Genomic DNA, 18359 nt, shown 5'->3' on the forward strand with positions numbered 1-18359 from the left:
TACACTGGATCAAAAGTTGTAGGAAGACGACTTGTTTGTAGGAACAGAGGGAACTTGCATCAGCCACAGAGCTCAGCCACAGCCAGCAGGGGCGGTCTGATTGTGTGATCGGTGTCCCGTTTTATGTTGTAGAACAGAAAGCACAAGAGGAGTGCGGCGTCAACCACTGGCTGGAGCAGAAAAGGGACCAAAAATGACCACCGTATGATAATAACCGCGTATGAGATTGAGTAACATGACGAGTTTTTAGTCGCCTTTCACTTTATATTAGATCGATCTCCGACACCTCGTCACTGAATGAATCTGATGCCTGGGACTCTGGGAGAGAGATTAAAGACGTTCGATGCAGCATCACAACGAACTTCAGGAAACTACTGAGTTTAGCCTACACGTGGAGGGAACACGGCATCCATTGACAGTCATTGATTGTTGTCGCTCAGGGATGTTGTTGTTGTGTGCGTAATAGATTATTAATGCCGCCTCCTGTAAAACACTACCTGTTGCTGGTTGCATCAAAGGGGGGTGTCGGTCGGTGTACACGTGTTTAGAGTGCAAGGGTCTCTGTCTCTGTAAACTCAGCACTGGACTTCAACACACGCCGCAGACCAGTCGCACATGAGTTGTGATCTGTTGTAGCCACCACAACTCGGTCCTCTCTGTTTTCCTTAGTTATATGTGTATCAGAGTTTTATAAACTTATTTAATTATAGCTAGATTTCTTTTTTATTACCCGCCAAAGATGTCGTGCCTGTTACTAGGAGTAATACGAAGGTGAGTGTGTACATAATGCAAGTATCATCCTGTATGTTTTCTTTTAATTATTATGTAATTTGTTGTATCTCTGAAAGGGGGTGTGTGCATTCATTGCATTTACACTGACGGTACATGGTGTACTGTTACTGCAGGCTACTCAGCAGGCCTACTATTTTAATCGTTCTAGCTGAATCTAGCATCGTTTCAGTGTGATGTGATCACATTTGTACCGGTCAGTGTCGCTGAATAGGCGATATTGTTCAACTGTAAGCTCAGGACAAATATTTTAACAGTACAATGGCTATACAGATAAGCTACCTACCTATATTTGCAAACCTATTTCAACTTCAAGATATGGCCATTGGCACTCTTCCTATATACATATTCTATGTGTTTAGTACACAGTTATTAGGGCACACACATAACCTTTCGTGTCCACATTGGCAATATTTGATTCATATATTGATTAATATAGATATAAAGTATATTAAGACATTTATTTGGTAGGTGTGGGATAGATAACAAGTTGGGAAATGTGTTGAATCTTCTCAGCTGTGTTAGCATACCAGTAACTGTCAAAATCTGACACAGGAGTGGAGCTGCCAATGACACTGATACAGGATAACAGCCACCAATGCACCCAGAGTTGTGTTGCTTGTCCTTATTGTATCCAAATCAAATCTCTACATTTCCTGTTCTTCACTACTCTCTTCCTGCTCCTAGGTTGTGTGGTCCAATCACACAGGGACAGAGGAGTACATACTGTGAGCACTCGTGTGTGTGTGTGTGTGTGTGTGTTTGCCCATAGTATGAGAATGCATGTCAGTCCATTTCACAGAGAATGCAGCATGTGAAGACTACTTTATATTTATACTTAGATCGTGGTGCTCGCCAAAAATAACACTGTGACACGGTCATACAGCATAGATTGATTCGATTTAAGAGGATTACAGATCAGAAAGAAAGTCTAATGTTAATTTGTTTGTATTTGTCCTGAAGACAGTTTGAAGGACATGCCCCATTATAACATGTCCCATGCGTTTCATTGCTCCTAAGGAGCAACCCATGTACTTCCCCTGAATGAATCCCCCCTGCACTCACCACAGGCATGGCATGTCTACTGTCTAGCTGGCTATATGCAAGATGTGCATGCAATGTAAGGCTCCACCTACGTGCTGTTATGGCTTGCTTCATGTGTGTGCTGTGCTGTAACTAGACTATGCCCTGTGGAACTATTGACCGATGCGCACTCGGAGTGTGGGTGTGTGCGCTTATGGAGCATGTGGATTGGCCTGCTGATTCAGAGGTGTGTTTTTGATTGTACTGGGGGGGGGGGGGGTAAAGGAACTGTGCTCTGCTCACCCGGAGCCAAGCGACCGCAGGGGCGGGCGCTTATAAGAACTGATACATATATTCCCATGGTTATCTATCTCCGGCTCTCACTATGCATCCACTCAGCTAGGTGCTCCGTTCTTGATAAGATCCCTGGTTACGAAGTCTGTGTATGTACTCATGTGTCTTAGTACAAAACAATCACAAACTTTATTAAAAAATTTTCAAAAATAGCTGATCTATAAGTTAAACGCTGTGTCACATTGTGACACGACGTGAGATTATAGATTGTCTACTCTTTCATTTCTTTAAGGGCAGTGTGCAGCAGCAAAAAAGATAGCTCAGCAATTTAGCACAGTGCAAGCTTCACCACTATGCTAAATGGAACCATGTTTAACTTGTGTAATTGTTTAACAGATTCGGGGGATGGGGCGAGGAGAGACGAGCACAGGATCGGGGGAGGGAGAGAAAAAAAGAGAGGGAGAGAGTTGTGAAAGAATGAGTGGATCCCTTTGGGCATCAAAGGTCATCAGGGGATGATGAGGTCTTTGAAGGAATGACATAGAATGAGGAACAGAGGAGCTACTCTCTGCACAGTGCACACTTGTTTGTTTCCCATCTGGGTCTTTTGTCGCACCAGCCAGTCAGTGGCTCTACTCCTGTAGGCAAGCAAGGACCATTCTGTGTTTATTGATTCACTTTGAAATCTGACCTTAATCTGATTTCACTTTCTAACTCTGAGCACTGCACACATGGTTATGGTGATTTGTAATGTGATCGTCGAGCACAGGGGCCATGATTCTCTTTGGCGATAACAAGGAGGGGACTACCGGTAGTTTGAAGAAAGGCATATTGATCTTCTATTTGTGGTGGAATTATCCTCATATTTGCGACCCGACTATAGATAAGCGGTTGAAGATGGATGGATGGACATTTAAGATCAAATGTCAAAAATGTGTATCGTATCCGGGGGAAATGCATGTGACGGATGTTCCGGCCCGACACTTCGATACACTCTCTGCCTTACGTTGTGTGGCCAGTCTTTTCTCTTTGCAGATGAGTAAGGCTGAGACCGAGGCTACTTAAACCGTATATGCTACATTTGACCAGAGTCCCCCAGTGGTATTTCCGAAGCCCATTCCTTTCCCCCCTTAGGCCACACCAAATCTCTTTGCAGAAAATAGCCGATCTACAAGCTCACAACCCACTGTCGATGTGCTGATATTTAACCCTTCACTATAATGATGACATGCCCAAAGTAGAGAGTAGACACCAGGGTTAATGTGGTTAAGGAACAGGTTAAAGTTCCATGTTCTATAGTAGTCTGAACCTTGAGGTTGGGTAGTTGTTGTTCTTGGCATTTCGCCCTCTCCCCTTCAAGTTACAACTACAAGTTATCTTCTCACTGTGGGCTTATAGGCTTGGCTATATAGCCTTTGTACTCGCATGCTGACCAAATGTGTGTGCATGCAATGCATGTGCCCACTCCGTGCACTTTCACATGATGTACATTGTACAATGACGCCCTCAGTGCTGCCAATTGGGAGCTGCATGCTGGCGGTTTCACTCTCTTTCAACCAAACGCTCAAGTAGAAAAGTGTGATTTGTGTTCCTGGTCGTAAATGAACCACCGACTTCTACGTGAAGCGCACGTGTGACTGAAATTATAAAGCAAATTACTAGAATTACGCAAATTACGATTTATTTATCGGTCATCATATCAGTATCAGCAATATCAGCCTGAAAATATGAAGGCTGTAGAATCGGCCAGAAATCAGCACATCCCTACAAATTTGAGTATCTATTCTGTTTCCTATGTTGTGGAAGGGTGGTTATAAAACCTTCATTTTGACGAGTTGATGAAGATTCCATCTGAGGTCACCATCAGTAGCAGTGGCCCCCCAACACGCATACACATTCTTGCACACTATACTTCAACGTTCAACTGATTTCCTTCCATTGACTACATTCATTAAACTCTAACCCCTAAACACCCTAATAAATCCATGTCCTAACCCTAAAACATCCTCTTGAAAGGTGAGGACCTTTCAAGAGGATTGAGTGTCCTCAATTGATGTTATTTTCCTCCTTGCTATCCTTGTGAGGACTTAAGGTTCATTAAGTGCATGTATTGCACACACACACACACACACACACACACACACACACACACACACACACACACAGTATGTCAGGTTAAGCCAGTCATCACTATGCACTGGTGTCCTTTTGTTACTGCAGCAAACTATAGGAAGGCAGAGAAAGGGATCACACACACAGGGCTTCTGTTTCAAACAGCGTGCGCAACTGAAAACCTCTTCAGTGGCTTGGTGTTGTAAATACTGTGCGCTGTTAACAAACAATAGGCTGGCCATCTCCTCTCCTCTCTCATTATGTGAATGGTCTCAGGTTGCACCGACTAACCCCAGGGTAAACGCAGGCCGGGCAACGGTAGGCATGTCACCGTCCCTGCTGTCATATGAATTCCCCGCCCCGTAGTTACAGCTTTGGACTTCCAGAAATGCAAGGAAAAAAGTGTTTTCTCTTTTGGTTAATTACTGTGAGGTTATGGGAATAGGAAATGTCAGACTTTTGGTGTATCGGATAAGTGTGCGTACTCCGTCTCCACCACTACTGTGGGCTCTGTCTGTGGTGCAACTGTAGTCCCGGTATACCGGAAGTGGCATACCTGTTGCCGGTTACAGATCAACTTCTCATAGCTTCACTTGATTGGAACTGGAAACAAACAGGTTCCAGTTTCAATCTGGTTTTGCTACTTTCAGTAAAGTAAACCAAGACTACAGTTATGCACAGATCCTATACACATGGAGTTATGCCAGCAGCACCTGCTAGTGAGGTGTTTCACCAGGGGGGTGTAACGTAGCCGGGGTTCCAGCCTGATTCGCTGCGTTCAACAGACTGCGTACATTTTCAGATCTGTTGAACGCAGCGAATCAGGCTGGAACCCAGGCTAGGTGTAACGCACGAGGAGGAACATTTATCCATCTCGGTTTCAATCCCTGCTGAACGTTTCCCTGACTAACCCTTAGGAGTCAGTGGCTAGTGCAGTGACAGAGATCGCCTTGCCAGGGGCGCAGATAGGCTGAGGTTCGTACCACGCAGAAGACTCTGATGTCTGACAGTGAGAGTCATTTTTTTTATTTCATTTTTTAGAATTTCTTTTTGGTTTTTGCCTTTATTGATAGATTAACAGTAGGCTGACAGGAAATGGAGAGAGCCCATGACATGCAGCAAAGGTTGTCGGGATCACGAACCCGCGACACTATGTCAGACTGGATTACCAGCCTAGGTGCCCAGACACTAGACAGCTACGCCAGCCGCCCAGCCGAGACCCGGTTTTGATACCCAACCAGACCTTTTTACCACATAAGTAGGTCGGGAGTGGTTTATTGTCGCTATTGGCCGGTAACACACGGGCGTGAGTCCCCGTTAGTTACAATGTGGCAGACCCCTGGGAGATCGACCCAGTGCCCATGAGATCATGCCGTGACTGTGACCTTGTGGTCCAAAAGCGCGAGATCTACCGACTGAGCTACCCTAAATGAACACTAGCATCCCAGTTCTGGGACAAATATTTGGCAAATATAACTACAATGTACTTGGCGAAGAGATGGAGAGGACTTTGTATTATCCCCTGTGGTTTTTCTGTGGTTAAGAGCAGATTGGAGATGTTAACACTGTTATAATAAAGAATCCCTTGAAAGGAAATACATCTGGTCTAGTCCTCCAAATGGTAATGAATCAAGATGTTCTAGTTGTCAATCTGTTCCAGTCTGTCTGCACAGAAACTGTCTGAGCATAGTCGTTTATCCTGTCCAACCTCATTCACTTAAACCTTATCGCGGCCACAAAAATACAAAAATTAAAATAAATAACCGGCTAATAAAAGAAGGAGGATTTGTATCTGCTAAATTCAACGCCACCCCCTGGTAATTAATAGGGGGATGGCCTTTTATTGAAGGAAGGAATGTATTTGAGGATTTATGTAGGGTGTGTTCCTTTTTTATGTTCAGTAACATGTAAATGTGCCTTGTTTTCAAATGGACACTTTCAAATGTTTTTGAAGCTTGGTTGTAACATTGTTGGCTAAATACTTTTGATGCACTGTTGTTGTTCTGCTATATACAGTATATTCCTATCCGTTGGCCAGGTATAGTAGTGACTCATCACAATCAAAATGGCGCACCCCCCGAATATGCATACCAAAGGTGCGAGGTTTGCATGACCTATAGCTGCATCTCTTAAATCCATGAATAAGCATCAGTAAAATAATGATCTTTCTTTTAGTTTTGTACTGTTCCGGAATATCCTGAGTGAAAGGATCCCTGCAGTGCATAGTCAAAGGAAACCGGAAGTCGGTTGTCTCTTGTCTGTCTCGTGCATTATAGATAAATACTGTAGGACAGGTTGTTGTTGACCCAGTTCTTAATGTTAACTCAACCAAGGGACCATTCGTATGCGAAATGACCTTACCTTGTACGAGTCAATGTAATTCAACTAATTTAATAAGTAAATAATGTGGATTATGAATGTTGTTTCTATCCTTCTGTCTGTCCCCTGTCTCTCTCTGTGTTTGACTGTATGGACATCTGTGCTAGAATTTTGATAATTTAGCATCAGGACCGCAGTGCACAGCAAACTATGGTTATATTTTTATTTGTATATATTTTATAGTTTCTGTTCATTTTCTCCCCAATAGAGGGTATGTGCGTGACATCATCATCATACCTGGAAGTTATGCGGGAATGCCTACTGAGTGGCAAAAACCTACTTTCTGGCCTTGACAGCCCATACATACAGACAGAAAAGTCCTATTTGATTGCATTAAATGACTTTAAACAACATTAAATTCACTTTGCCACTCGATCTGCCATTCACTTTATGCATGCGCATACCATCTATTTAGTCGTTGCCAATTCCCCCCTCATATTTGTATTGGTCCTTGTCACTAGTCACTAGCAACCCCTACTGTTTGGTCTTGGGGAGGATGTGTAGACAGTCTCATGTCTAACCAACCGCTAGTACAGTGCGTGATGGTGATTGACCCTGCCGGCTTGCTTTCCACTCACGAACATGACCAATTGTGGTTGATGGAACAGTGGCGGACAGATACTTTATGGTTATTATAGTTTAAAGCCCAGTTCACCAAGGGTTCTCGCAACTTGCAACAACTCGCGACCACTCTGACCTGCAACGGGTCAATACAGACTGCTTCAATTTCTTGCAACTGGTTGCAAGATGCTACTACTGTAGTTTTGTTGTGTTAAGTATAGATAGATAGCAGCTAAGACACATCATTCTGGTATTTTATCTTCTGTTTCCATTTTACTTTGATTGTTAGGTTGCATGAAATATGAATAACATTGATGCAATAATTGATGACCATTTCATTATCCCAGATGTATTGCTTGCTGTACTTTAAATTTAACTACCAGTACCCAATATTGGTACCCAACGCAGACTAAGAAAAATATCAAAATGGACCCTTACAGGTCTGACTCTGAGGACCAAATTGACACCTACGTAACAGAGTTACGGGGGTACTTGAACTAAAAAAAGGTTGCAATCCACTGTCCTAAACAATCCATTCATTTCTCTTGTCTTCTAGGCGGGGTGGTGTTGGGGCCAGCATCGGGGTTCGATCCCTGGCCTCCATCCCCTCGCTGCCGCCGGCTGTTGCTGAGTTTGTTAAGGGGGCGGTGGCCGAGTGCAAGCCTGCCAATGTACACGTGGTGACGGGCACACCAGAAGAAACGGCAAACATCCTGGCTAACCTGGAGAAGGAAGGGATGGTTAAGAGGCTGTCCAAATATGAGAACTGGTAAACACTGTAATGAATCAGAATCAAGTTTATTTGTGCTGTACATTTGTATTACAGTTTCTCCGTACCAATCCTACTTTTTACACCAATTATTAGAGAGCGTGACAAAAAAAAAGAACAAAAGAAAAATAACTAGATTATAAATTGCCAGGTATTCACAATAAACTCAGTTCTAGTACCACTTTGCGCTTTGTGAGACTCACCAGCCACTTATCTCCAATGTGCACATTAATCCATTACTTTTTCTTATTTTTACTTGATTACTGCCTTAGGCCTAACCTGACTCCGCCAGATGGGGCAGCAGAGAGTACACTGGGTTCCCCCCTCCTGCTCCCATCTGGGAACTCTCAGGCAGACTCGATGACAAAAGACAAAACGGCCTGGCCAATCAGCGGCAGCTAGAGGCGGGATCAAGGCAGCACTGTGTATGCCTTGATCCCGCCTCTAGCTGCCGCTGATTGGCCAGGCCGTTTTGTGGCCGGAGCATCTAGTCTGCCTGAGAGTTCCCAGATGGGAGCAGGAGGGGGGAACCCAGTGTACTCTCTGCTGCCCCATCTGGCGGAGTCAGGTTACCTTAGGCCAGCACATCACCAACACTGGTGTGCGCCCTTTCCTGTTTTGTCTACTCATTAATCCATTAGTACCTGTTAAGGAGGACATCAATCGACCTCTCTGTCACGCTCTCACGTCGTGTACACAGAGACGACCGCAGCGTGCCAGACGCTGCGCTCTCATAAAACCAGATAAGAAGGAATAATACATAAAGTCTATTATTAAATGAACTTTCATCCCAGAGGATTATAGATGTATTTACTGTAGCTCGTTATTGTGATCTTTATTACCCGGACACATTTATTTCCGTTTATGGCTGTGGTTGTAGATGAAAGAAGTCTTCTTTCTGGGACACTCACTGTGTTACAGTAGCACTGCAGATGCTATCCTGATGCTATCTGACAATTGCACACAGGGAGTCTGGCAGAAGCTTCACTAAAACAGCCGGGTCCACACGCTCCACACGTCCCAGACTCTTCTCCCTTCTGGCTCCAAAACTATGGAATGAACTTCCTATTGCAATCAGAACTGCACACTCACTCCCAATCGTCCGCCGTGGTCTGAAAACAGGCCTCTTCAGACTCCACCTCAGCCCGCAGCACTTGCCGTAACACTTGCCCTAGCCTCGACAACCTTGCAGGCATATGCAAAGGCTAAAATGATGTAATTTAGATAGCATTTTATGTAGACATAGCATTCTATAGTGTTTACTCATAATTTATTGTACAGACATTCTACTGTTAGATGATTATTTGTATGTATTTGATGTATTGCCATGTGTTCTTGCTTACTGTAACATGCTCTGGATTAAGAGCTGTCGAATTAAGGGCTAATAGACAAACATGACATAGTCCTTATTTACAAGGATAACTTCTCTATATTGTCCGCCATATACAATATACAGATGTCATCCATATAATATATAGTAGTCGTAGTTGTAGTCTCCACTGGGTCTCTATTTCAACTACTTCTGTCTGCTGTCTACTTCTGTCTGATTCTTAATGGTCCTTCCTTGTTGACAGCTGGCTGGCGCGCACAGACCCCAAAGACGTGGCTCGAGTGGAGAGCAAGACGGTGATCGTGACCAAGAACCAACGGGACACCATCCCCATCCCCGCCGGAGGAGTCAAGAGCCAGCTGGGCAGCTGGATGAGCGAAAGCGACTGGCAGAAGGCTAGAGCGGAGCGTTTCCCCGGCTGCATGGCAGGTGGGGGATTATAATAATTAAGGCTCTGTTCCATTCTGATCAAACAGAGTCAGGGTGCTGCTATTGTGCATGTTGGCTCACTGGAAACGCTCTGCTACACCATTGGGACAATAATACAGATGTCTTCCATATAAACGAGAGCTAGTATATAGTAGTCTTAGCCTTATTTAATAAATTTTCTCCATTTGCGAGCTTGATGATCATCACTTATGTTATGTATTATATGACCCTCTGCTCTTTACCCTGTCTGTAGGTCGAACCATGTACGTCATCCCCTTCAGCATGGGTCCTGTGGGGTCTGCACTGTCTAAATATGGTGTCCAGGTGACTGCTGCCCTCATAACGTTGCATGAATGTGACTCCCAAATAGCCATACCTTGTAGCCGTGGCTCCTTTTTTTCCAGGTGTTGACAAAAACATCAACATCTGAAAATGGCACTTTTTGCTTTGTTTTTCAAAACATTTTTGAAAAATGCTCACAATAATGACATGCCTAAAATAGAGACACCAGGTTGAAAGTGGTTAAACTGGCACAATAATCCATAACTATAACCCCATAACCATGGCGGTGGTGACTCAGGGGTAGAGTGGCTGGATTGTAACCACAAGGTTGCCAGTTCGAACCCAGGCTCCCCCAGAGTTAGTGTCGAAGTTTCCTTGAGCAAGACACTGAACCCATAATTGCTCCCGATGTGCTGGTTGGTGCCTTGCATGGTTTCCGCCGCCATCGGTGTATGAATGTGTGAATGGGTGAATGTAATGCACAATCTATGTAAAGCGCCTTGGATAAAGGCGCTATATAAATGCACCATTTACCATTTACAGCTGTGAATTGAATTTGAATTGAAAAAAGTAATGGGGGCCACACCCTCTACTCTTGTGTGCTCTTGTGCTGGGTGTCCAGGAATAGCAATAGGCCCTGATGTACATGCAGTTTGTATACTTTACATCTTATGTGTGTAGATGTCGAGCAACACTTTTAGTCGGAAAGGATTGGTTGATGCTGCGATGCAGTATAAATTAACCTGTGGTCACCATGAGAGACAAATGAAGTTCCTAAGGTTAAGGGTGATTACGTTTAGGGGTGCAACGCTTAATCAAACTAATCAATTTAATCAATTATAAAATAATATTGATAATTAAATAGAAGAATCAATAATAATCTATCCCTATTTTGGGCTTGTCATTATAGGCAAAAAGTTTCAAAAGATGTGAAATAAGTAAGAAAAATAGCAGATCTATTAAGCTCACAACGTGGACAACACGTTGAGTTGTCAGCTATTTTTGCTACTTTTGCACGACACAAAATATAAAGAAAACCACGTGGCTTTGATGAATCGAAAAAAGATTCGATGTACTAGTCTCTAAGAAAATAATAGATAGTTGTGGCCCTAATGAAGTTTTCTTCTCCTGGTAGGTGACGGACTCGCCGTACGTGGTGGCCAGTATGGGCATCATGACGCGCATGGGCACTCCCGTCCTCAACAAACTGGCAGAAGGAGAGGAGTTTGTCCGTTGCCAGCACTCCCTTGGAAGCCCCCTGCCACTCAAAGGTATCACCACCAAGCATTTCACAATTACAGGCCAATTGCATGACACAATTATTTGAGACATTTTTGCATAATCATCACAATCGTTTCCAGTCATCTGTAGACGATGGCAGAAAAGCCACTTATTTTGTACACCCACAATGCGTCCAGGTGCGATAGCTGGTAGCTAACTTTAAGAAAGTATAAAATTACTAAATGCATGGCCTGTTTAACCATAGTACTTTTTAAAATTTGTTTTGAAGTTATTTGTCATATCTGCCCTGAGCAGTTTTTATACTGGGTCCCCTCCTCTTCAGTGAAATGAGCTGCAGTCTTTTTTTTAACTGTATATATTATGATTTTCTTTTTTTTACATAAGTGTATATTTGTATGTCTTTAAATGTTCTGATGAATTGAAAATAGAGGACCCTGATGTAAACAAGTCTTAGTGCTTTTTCTGGTTTCATCATCGTAGCAGATTTTGTATTGACCTGTACTTTTGTTGAACTGTACCCATTCTACAAACTGTGAATAAAATGTTCAATCAATCAATCACAATGTGTCACAACACTTGAAGATCGGCTTTTTTTTTGCCAAAGGCTCGCCCCAGAATAGGGATGCTAGAGCTCATGTGGTTAATGGCAGACCTCTCTCTCCTCCCCAGCTCCCCTGGTCAACTCTTGGCCCTGTAACCCAGAAAAGGTGCTCATCTCCCATCTGCCAGACTCCAGACAGATCGTCTCCTTCGGCAGTGGCTATGGAGGAAACTCTCTCTTGGGGAAGAAATGCTTCGCTCTCCGCATCGCCTCCCGCATCGCCAGGGATGAGGGCTGGCTGGCAGAGCACATGCTGGTGAGAATGAGAGGTTCACTTTGTGAATATTTCTGTGGTTTTCCATTTTCAGAATTTGATCAGTTTCATGGAGATTTAGCTCTTATGCATTCATCTGCTAAAGCTTTCAGAAAGTTTACAATGACGAATTGTATAGGAGGTTTCTTGCAATTCTTGTATATTACTGCAGAAAGAACAATGATTCTGTGCTTTTGATGTCAGTTCTGATTACAGAGCATTTTGTACTTCTGTAATCAATAGATCTATACAGGTGAGATTAGTATTACTAATGTGATTTCATTTGTGATTATTACAGGCTGCATACTCCCATCACAGTAATAGCTAGCTACTGTTTTTTGTGGTATCGCTCCCCTTTTTGGCCAATATAAATTCACAAACAACAAAATTATGTCAATAGTTTGTCAGCCCTGGGCCCACGACAAACCCTTTTTCAAAGTATTGTGGTGTTATGTTATCTGTTCAGAAGTTATGAGCATTTCTGTGGCAGGCTACGACTACTGTCACACCTCCTTTTGTCCAATGTGTGAAACGTTCATCAGTTCTTCCTTGGCCCCGGACCATCCTTTCCACCAAATATTTTGCAATTCCTTTCATTACTGCTCAAGATATCCTGTTAACACGCAGCTGGAGAGGGGCTTAAACATTACCTCCTTGGCCTAGGTAATAAATGGCTAAAGTGAAGTGAAACGTCCCTCAGTAATTCCTAGGTCTGATAAGATAAAACTTCTGTGCTTCTGAGTGGCGTAAATGTAACACAGACTCCGGTTTGGCCGGATGTTGCAACAAACACAATTGGAACCTGTCAAGGCCCAGGGATTGTGTTCTTGTCTGACTGTAGCGACATCTGCTGGTTGGTTGGGATGCCCCACCTGTTCAGTTTGGAGTGAATCTAGGGGAGATGACATGAACATACTTGTGCATTACACACAGATGAAAAGAAGAGTCTGGTGACTCCATATGTGTCGGAGTAAGCATGTGGTTGTCTACACCCTCCCCAGACCAAGAGTGGTGCAGGGGTTTTAGTATTCTGTCTAGTTTTCAACTAATACCATGGTCATGTTTTGGGCCACACACCTCACCTCTCTTGCAATTGCTCTTTCTTACACAACTTCCCCTCTCACCTCTTCATTTCCTCTCCTCTTCCCTTCCCACGGCCACTTTGTCCTCTCTCAGATCCTAGGTATCACCAACCCTCAGGGAGTGAAGCGCTACGTAGCAGCGGCCTTTCCTAGTGCCTGTGGTAAAACCAACCTGGCCATGATGAAACCATCCCTACCGGGTTGGAAGGTTGAATGCGTGGGAGACGACATTGCGTGGATGAAGTTCGACAGCCAGGGTGAGAGGGGAGAGGAACATGTGCACAAGCATGATTATAAACAAACACACACATGCTGGTCTGGTTGAATTAATCTTAATTTATGTTTTAACAGTGTCACAAAAAAATCATGTTTTTTTTCACTGAAGTGCAGAATTGCTAATTTGGGAATGGCCCATTAACCCATTCAATCCAGGAAAGCATCTGTGTCATTTTAGATTTTAGCTATATATAGCATCATACGTTTTTCAGAAAACTGGATTTAGAACGCCTTTTTAATTTAGCCTCAGGTCTAAGTGGCTCTCTCTTTATGGCCATTCATTTCTTTGTCACAGGAAAACTGAGGGCCATCAACCCAGAGAATGGTTTCTTTGGCGTTGCCCCGGGAACCTCCGACAAGACCAACCCGTACGCCATGGCCACCATCGCCAAAAACACAGTGTTCACCAACGTTGGCGAAACCAGCGACGGAGGCGTGTGGTGGGAGGGTCTGGACGCCCCCAAGGGTGGGGTCACTCTCACAGACTGGCATGGCAAATCATGGAAACCAGGTAAGTTAGGCTCTAGAGACTGTTGACCGGTTCTGTATTATGAAACCTGATGCTCGCTAGGCCAGTGATTCTCAAACCTTTTCATGTCAAGGACCCCTACATTATTTGGCTGCGGAACCGTGTTGTTAAGTTTCATAATTATTCCACACGTTTTACAAATGTCAAAGAGGTCCCTGTAACGCACTTTGAGAACCCCTGCTTTAGGCTGAGGTATTTTATTTGCTCACTTTGCTCACAAACTGTCAGTATTCAGTGTTGAAAATGTTGTATTTTTGTTGAGCAACATAGTTGTCAATCAAAGAATAAATGAAAATAAAATGTACTATGGTTTACCACAGGCAACTCTACTCCATGTGCCCACCCCAACTCCCGGTTTTGCACCCCGGCCTCTCAATGCCCCATCGTCGACCCCTTGTGGGAAAGCGAAGCAGGTGTTCCCATCGATGCCATCATCTTTGGTGGCAGGAGACCAGAAGGTGAATTGAAAAAAATATATATAATGTTTTGGGGAGGAGATATCTTCTGAGAAAATTGTACTTGTGAGTAGCTATGATGGAATGTCACACAAACCTAATGGAGAGCACACAATCATGTATTGCACACAAAAATATTGATCTCAAAGCTCTGCTTCACTGTGATTTCAGTTAAGTTCAGTAAATTTCAGTTGAATAACCACACGACTGCGGTCAGTAGAATATGCTTTCGGTACAGCATGGTGGGTAAGCTCAGTGCAATGACGACATGAGCAAGGTCAAACATGGACAGACGTCAGTATTCACTGTCACAAGGCAATGTTCACAGGCAAATGGCAATATTGACAAATTTGACATGGTCCTGGACGGTGTTCAAAGTCCTTGGTTGTTTTTCCCTCTGATTTACTGATTCTGTTCTAGAGACTAAAATATGTTCTAACGCAGGCATAAAACACACTATAACACCACAAGCCATGATCGAATGATAGAGTGAAGATGTATACATACTACATAGCTAACAAATCTTCATCTTCCAGGAGTCCCTCTGGTGTATGAGACATTTAACTGGCGTCACGGTGTGTTTGTTGGCGCAGCCATGAGGTCAGAGTCCACAGCAGCTGCTGAGCACCAAGGTACACACTCACACACACACTTACTTTATGTTCAAACGACTATTAGCAGGGACATTTTCCTAACCACTTAAACCCTATTTTTCCTTTTAATGGGCTGTAGGGCGCCTACAGTATACTTCTTCATATGACAAATGGCAAAAATAGTAAAGCAAGCTCACAATGAGTTGCATCGTGACAAGTTGTGAGCTTGTAGATCTGCCTAGCTATGAAAAAAAAAAAAAAGGATAACATTTCCACATACATTGTGTCTCTAGATCGGATACTCAGAGCTGTCATACAATTTGAAACGCTGTACACTGGATATTTTGCCCCATGGAAAGGATGATGTTGATCATCTGTGTTATTCACACATCTTAGAAATGGGGTACAATACTGATTTGTTATTTGGCTTGATCTGTATTCTACCCCCAGCTACAGCTAGGTGAGGGAACACTGACTCAGGCCTGAATAGAGTGCATTGCAATAATCAAATCATGAAGAAATAGGGGCACAATTAAAGGCAATAAAATACATCTATTTGTGTAATATGATATATTTCCTTTTTTATAAGCATTCATTGTATGATATGGCTTGTCCTTTTCCTACAGGCAAGTCGATCATGCATGACCCCTTTGCAATGCGACCGTTCTTCGGCTACAACTTCGGCGACTACCTGGCTCACTGGCTGAGCATGGAGCACCGCAAGGCCCCCACCCAGCTGCCCAAAATCTTCCACGTCAACTGGTTCAGGAAGGACCCCGCCACGGGCTCCTTCCTCTGGCCAGGCTTCGGCGATAACGCCCGTGTGCTGGAGTGGATCTTCAAGCGCTGCGGCGCCCAGAGCGAGGACGAAGCGGCCAAGAAGAGCATCATCGGCTGGTTGCCGCAAGATGGCGCCATCGACACGTCGGGTCTTGGCAGCAAGCTGGATATGGGCGCCCTGTTCGACCTGCCCAAGCCCTTCTGGCAGAAAGAGGCCCATGAGTTGAGGGCGTACTTCACACAGCAGGTGGGAGCTGACCTACCTGCTCCGGTGGAGGCCGAGCTCAAGGCACTGGAAGACAGGGTACGGGATTAGAACCTGAACCAAGCGGAGTCTAGTGGGAGCAAGTAGAGATGGAGTCATTAATGACACGGGATTAAGCAAGTAGGGGTACAACCGCAACCACTGATAGATAAGTCCGCTTCTACTGCTTATACAATGTTAAAGCCCTCATTCCAGGACTAAAGCCTAAATTATGCTTCATTGCACAACGGTGTCCCTTGACAAGAATAACAGTTTTTGGATTGAGAATCTGTTTTCAGCTAGCAACAGCACTGCACGGTGAAGCATAAGTTAAATTTAAGATGTTTTCTCACTATAAGAAATTCATATGCACAATATATTTTGTCACTTCACATGGCAGTAGCAGAGTCCTCTGATCTGGGTGGATCTGACTTATCTTGTGTTTGACGGAGGCCAGAAAGGCCGAAAGGGTAGGGTGGGTGGGTGGGTCTGGAATGAAGACATCACTTTACATTGATACTGTGTTTGGGGGGTACTAGGGAAGGAATTAATGAACTGTTTAAAACTCACACAGCTGTTGCACTAAACAGATTTCAAGATGAATTTCAAGATTTATATTAAGCTAAATGATAATTATGCAACATTCCTTGTCTTATTCCTAGCTGCGATGCAAACTGAATGCAGAACACTATATACTATGGTCAGTAATAATGACCTGACCTGGCATGATGACTAGGGGATCAAAGCACAATCAATATAGTCCAATAGTGCCTTACCGACATTTATTCAGTCTCTAGGCTCCTAATGTTTACAAGATCTAAAGTATTCTCAGCCAGGTTCTGATTTTTCCATATTTTTAACTATTTTAAATAACCCTTTGCTCAGCTCTGAGTCTTCTGAAATGCTCCTTGTGTCAAGATGAATTCATCTTCGTCTACCAATACTGTAAGAACATTTTATCAGTGTTCTGTTCAGTGGAAATACACTAACAATATTTTAGAAGAATCCCATCGTTGTTGATGGTCATGTAATTTTTGTTCTTTTTTTTGCCACTTTTTATATTGACCTGATATAAACACATGATTCCTCATAAAGTTTACACAAGTCATAGGTGAAATGTTGGACCAATAAGACAGACTGACATTACCACGGATAATGTGAATGTCAAGATTTTTATTACAGTGCAATGAATAAATTACCTCCAATTGAGACAGTGTTGGGTCTTCATATTCAGGTTTGAATTAATACAAACGGATGGATACACACACACACACACAAATACACTTCTCTCTCGCTCTCTCTAGTGTTAAGAGTTTCTGTACTATTAGAGTCTCTGTATTCTGATAGCAAGCATTCGTATAGTATAGTCAGTCTAGCAATGATTGCTATAGAGCTATTTAAGAAATATTTTAACAAGAAAATCACTACTGAACCTTTGATGCTTACCTTTTTGTTATGGTGATATTCTACTAGGAAAGGACTTAATACCAGCAGTACCAGGTGACCATGCAGGGTTAAGAACCACTAAACCATTGAAACATTGCCATGATGTGACCCATGTGACAGGTGTCTTGTCTCCAGTTTCTGGAGCATGCCATGAGGCGGTTTGATGTACATGTCGCAGGGACTTACCCCCAGCCCAGTCCAAACCTTGATGCTGATTGCAGAGCAGGGAGGCATTTTCATTGAACCCAGACCTCCTGAGTTAGAGGGCACAGGGCGGACACTACAGTAAACACAAGGCCACTGAGCTGGTATATTGAAAATCACACTTAAAGGACCACTTCACCACTTTTCAACATCCTACTCACAGACTGAGTAGGAAAGAATTGTGGTATTTTATCATGAACATTAGTTAGGACCAATTATAGGAAGAGAAGTTGAAAAGTGGTGAAGTGGTCCTTTAAGTTGTGTGAAGTGCGCCTCACTCCTTTGGTATTGTACCACATGACGTTTACTGCTGTAAACACATACAGGCCCTTTTTTAAACTAAGCCCTCGCCACTCGCCCTACACACTTCCACTTGGTTTGAGCATATATAAATAATAGAGACGGCACCGGGATTCCCCTCGCCTCCAGTGCCGTCTCTATTATTCATTTATCTATGCTCAAACCAAGTGGAAGTGTGTAGGGCGAGTGGCGAGGAGCTAGTTTCAAAAAGGGGGATTGACTTGGCTGCCATATGCCATATTCAAAAGCCAGACGTTGGAGGCATTAGCCTCCAGGCTACAATTCACCAGAAAATAAAGTCTATTTTTTACACACTCTAGAGTTAAATGAACACTCAGGATGTTGCTGTGCAACTGTGTGAGTGTCCCAACAGATGTTGGTACAGT

General features: G+C 43.5%; 1 protein-coding gene across 1 annotated transcript; it reads left to right on the top strand.

Moving 5' to 3' along the window:
* pck2 (phosphoenolpyruvate carboxykinase 2 (mitochondrial)) lies at positions 1-17232 on the top strand. The gene is made up of 11 exons (XM_079489453.1): positions 1-771; positions 7715-7927; positions 9502-9686; positions 9940-10010; positions 11104-11239; positions 11880-12067; positions 13241-13403; positions 13718-13933; positions 14272-14409; positions 14943-15038; positions 15626-17232. The coding sequence occupies exons 1-11, from the start codon at positions 740-742 to the stop codon at positions 16093-16095; spliced, it is 1908 nt and encodes a 635-aa protein (XP_079345579.1). The 5' UTR covers positions 1-739; the 3' UTR covers positions 16096-17232.
* Positions 17233-18359: the final 1127 nt, after the last annotated feature.

Source organism: Electrona antarctica, assembly GCF_951216825.1.
Source record: "Electrona antarctica genome assembly, chromosome: 20".
NCBI classification, from domain to species: domain Eukaryota; kingdom Metazoa; phylum Chordata; class Actinopteri; order Myctophiformes; family Myctophidae; genus Electrona; species Electrona antarctica.

What these genes read in the sequence shown, in the direction of transcription:
- pck2 (XM_079489453.1), top strand. Translation starts at nt 740, where the DNA reads ATGTCGTGCCTGTTACTAGGAGTAATACGAAG. An exon ending in TTACTAGGAGTAATACGAAG is followed by an intron (nt 772 to 7,714) that starts GTGAGTGTGTAC and finishes CTTGTCTTCTAG; the next exon opens with GCGGGGTGGTGTTGGGGCCA. An exon ending in TGGCAAATCATGGAAACCAG is followed by an intron (nt 13,934 to 14,271) that starts GTAAGTTAGGCT and finishes GGTTTACCACAG; the next exon opens with GCAACTCTACTCCATGTGCC.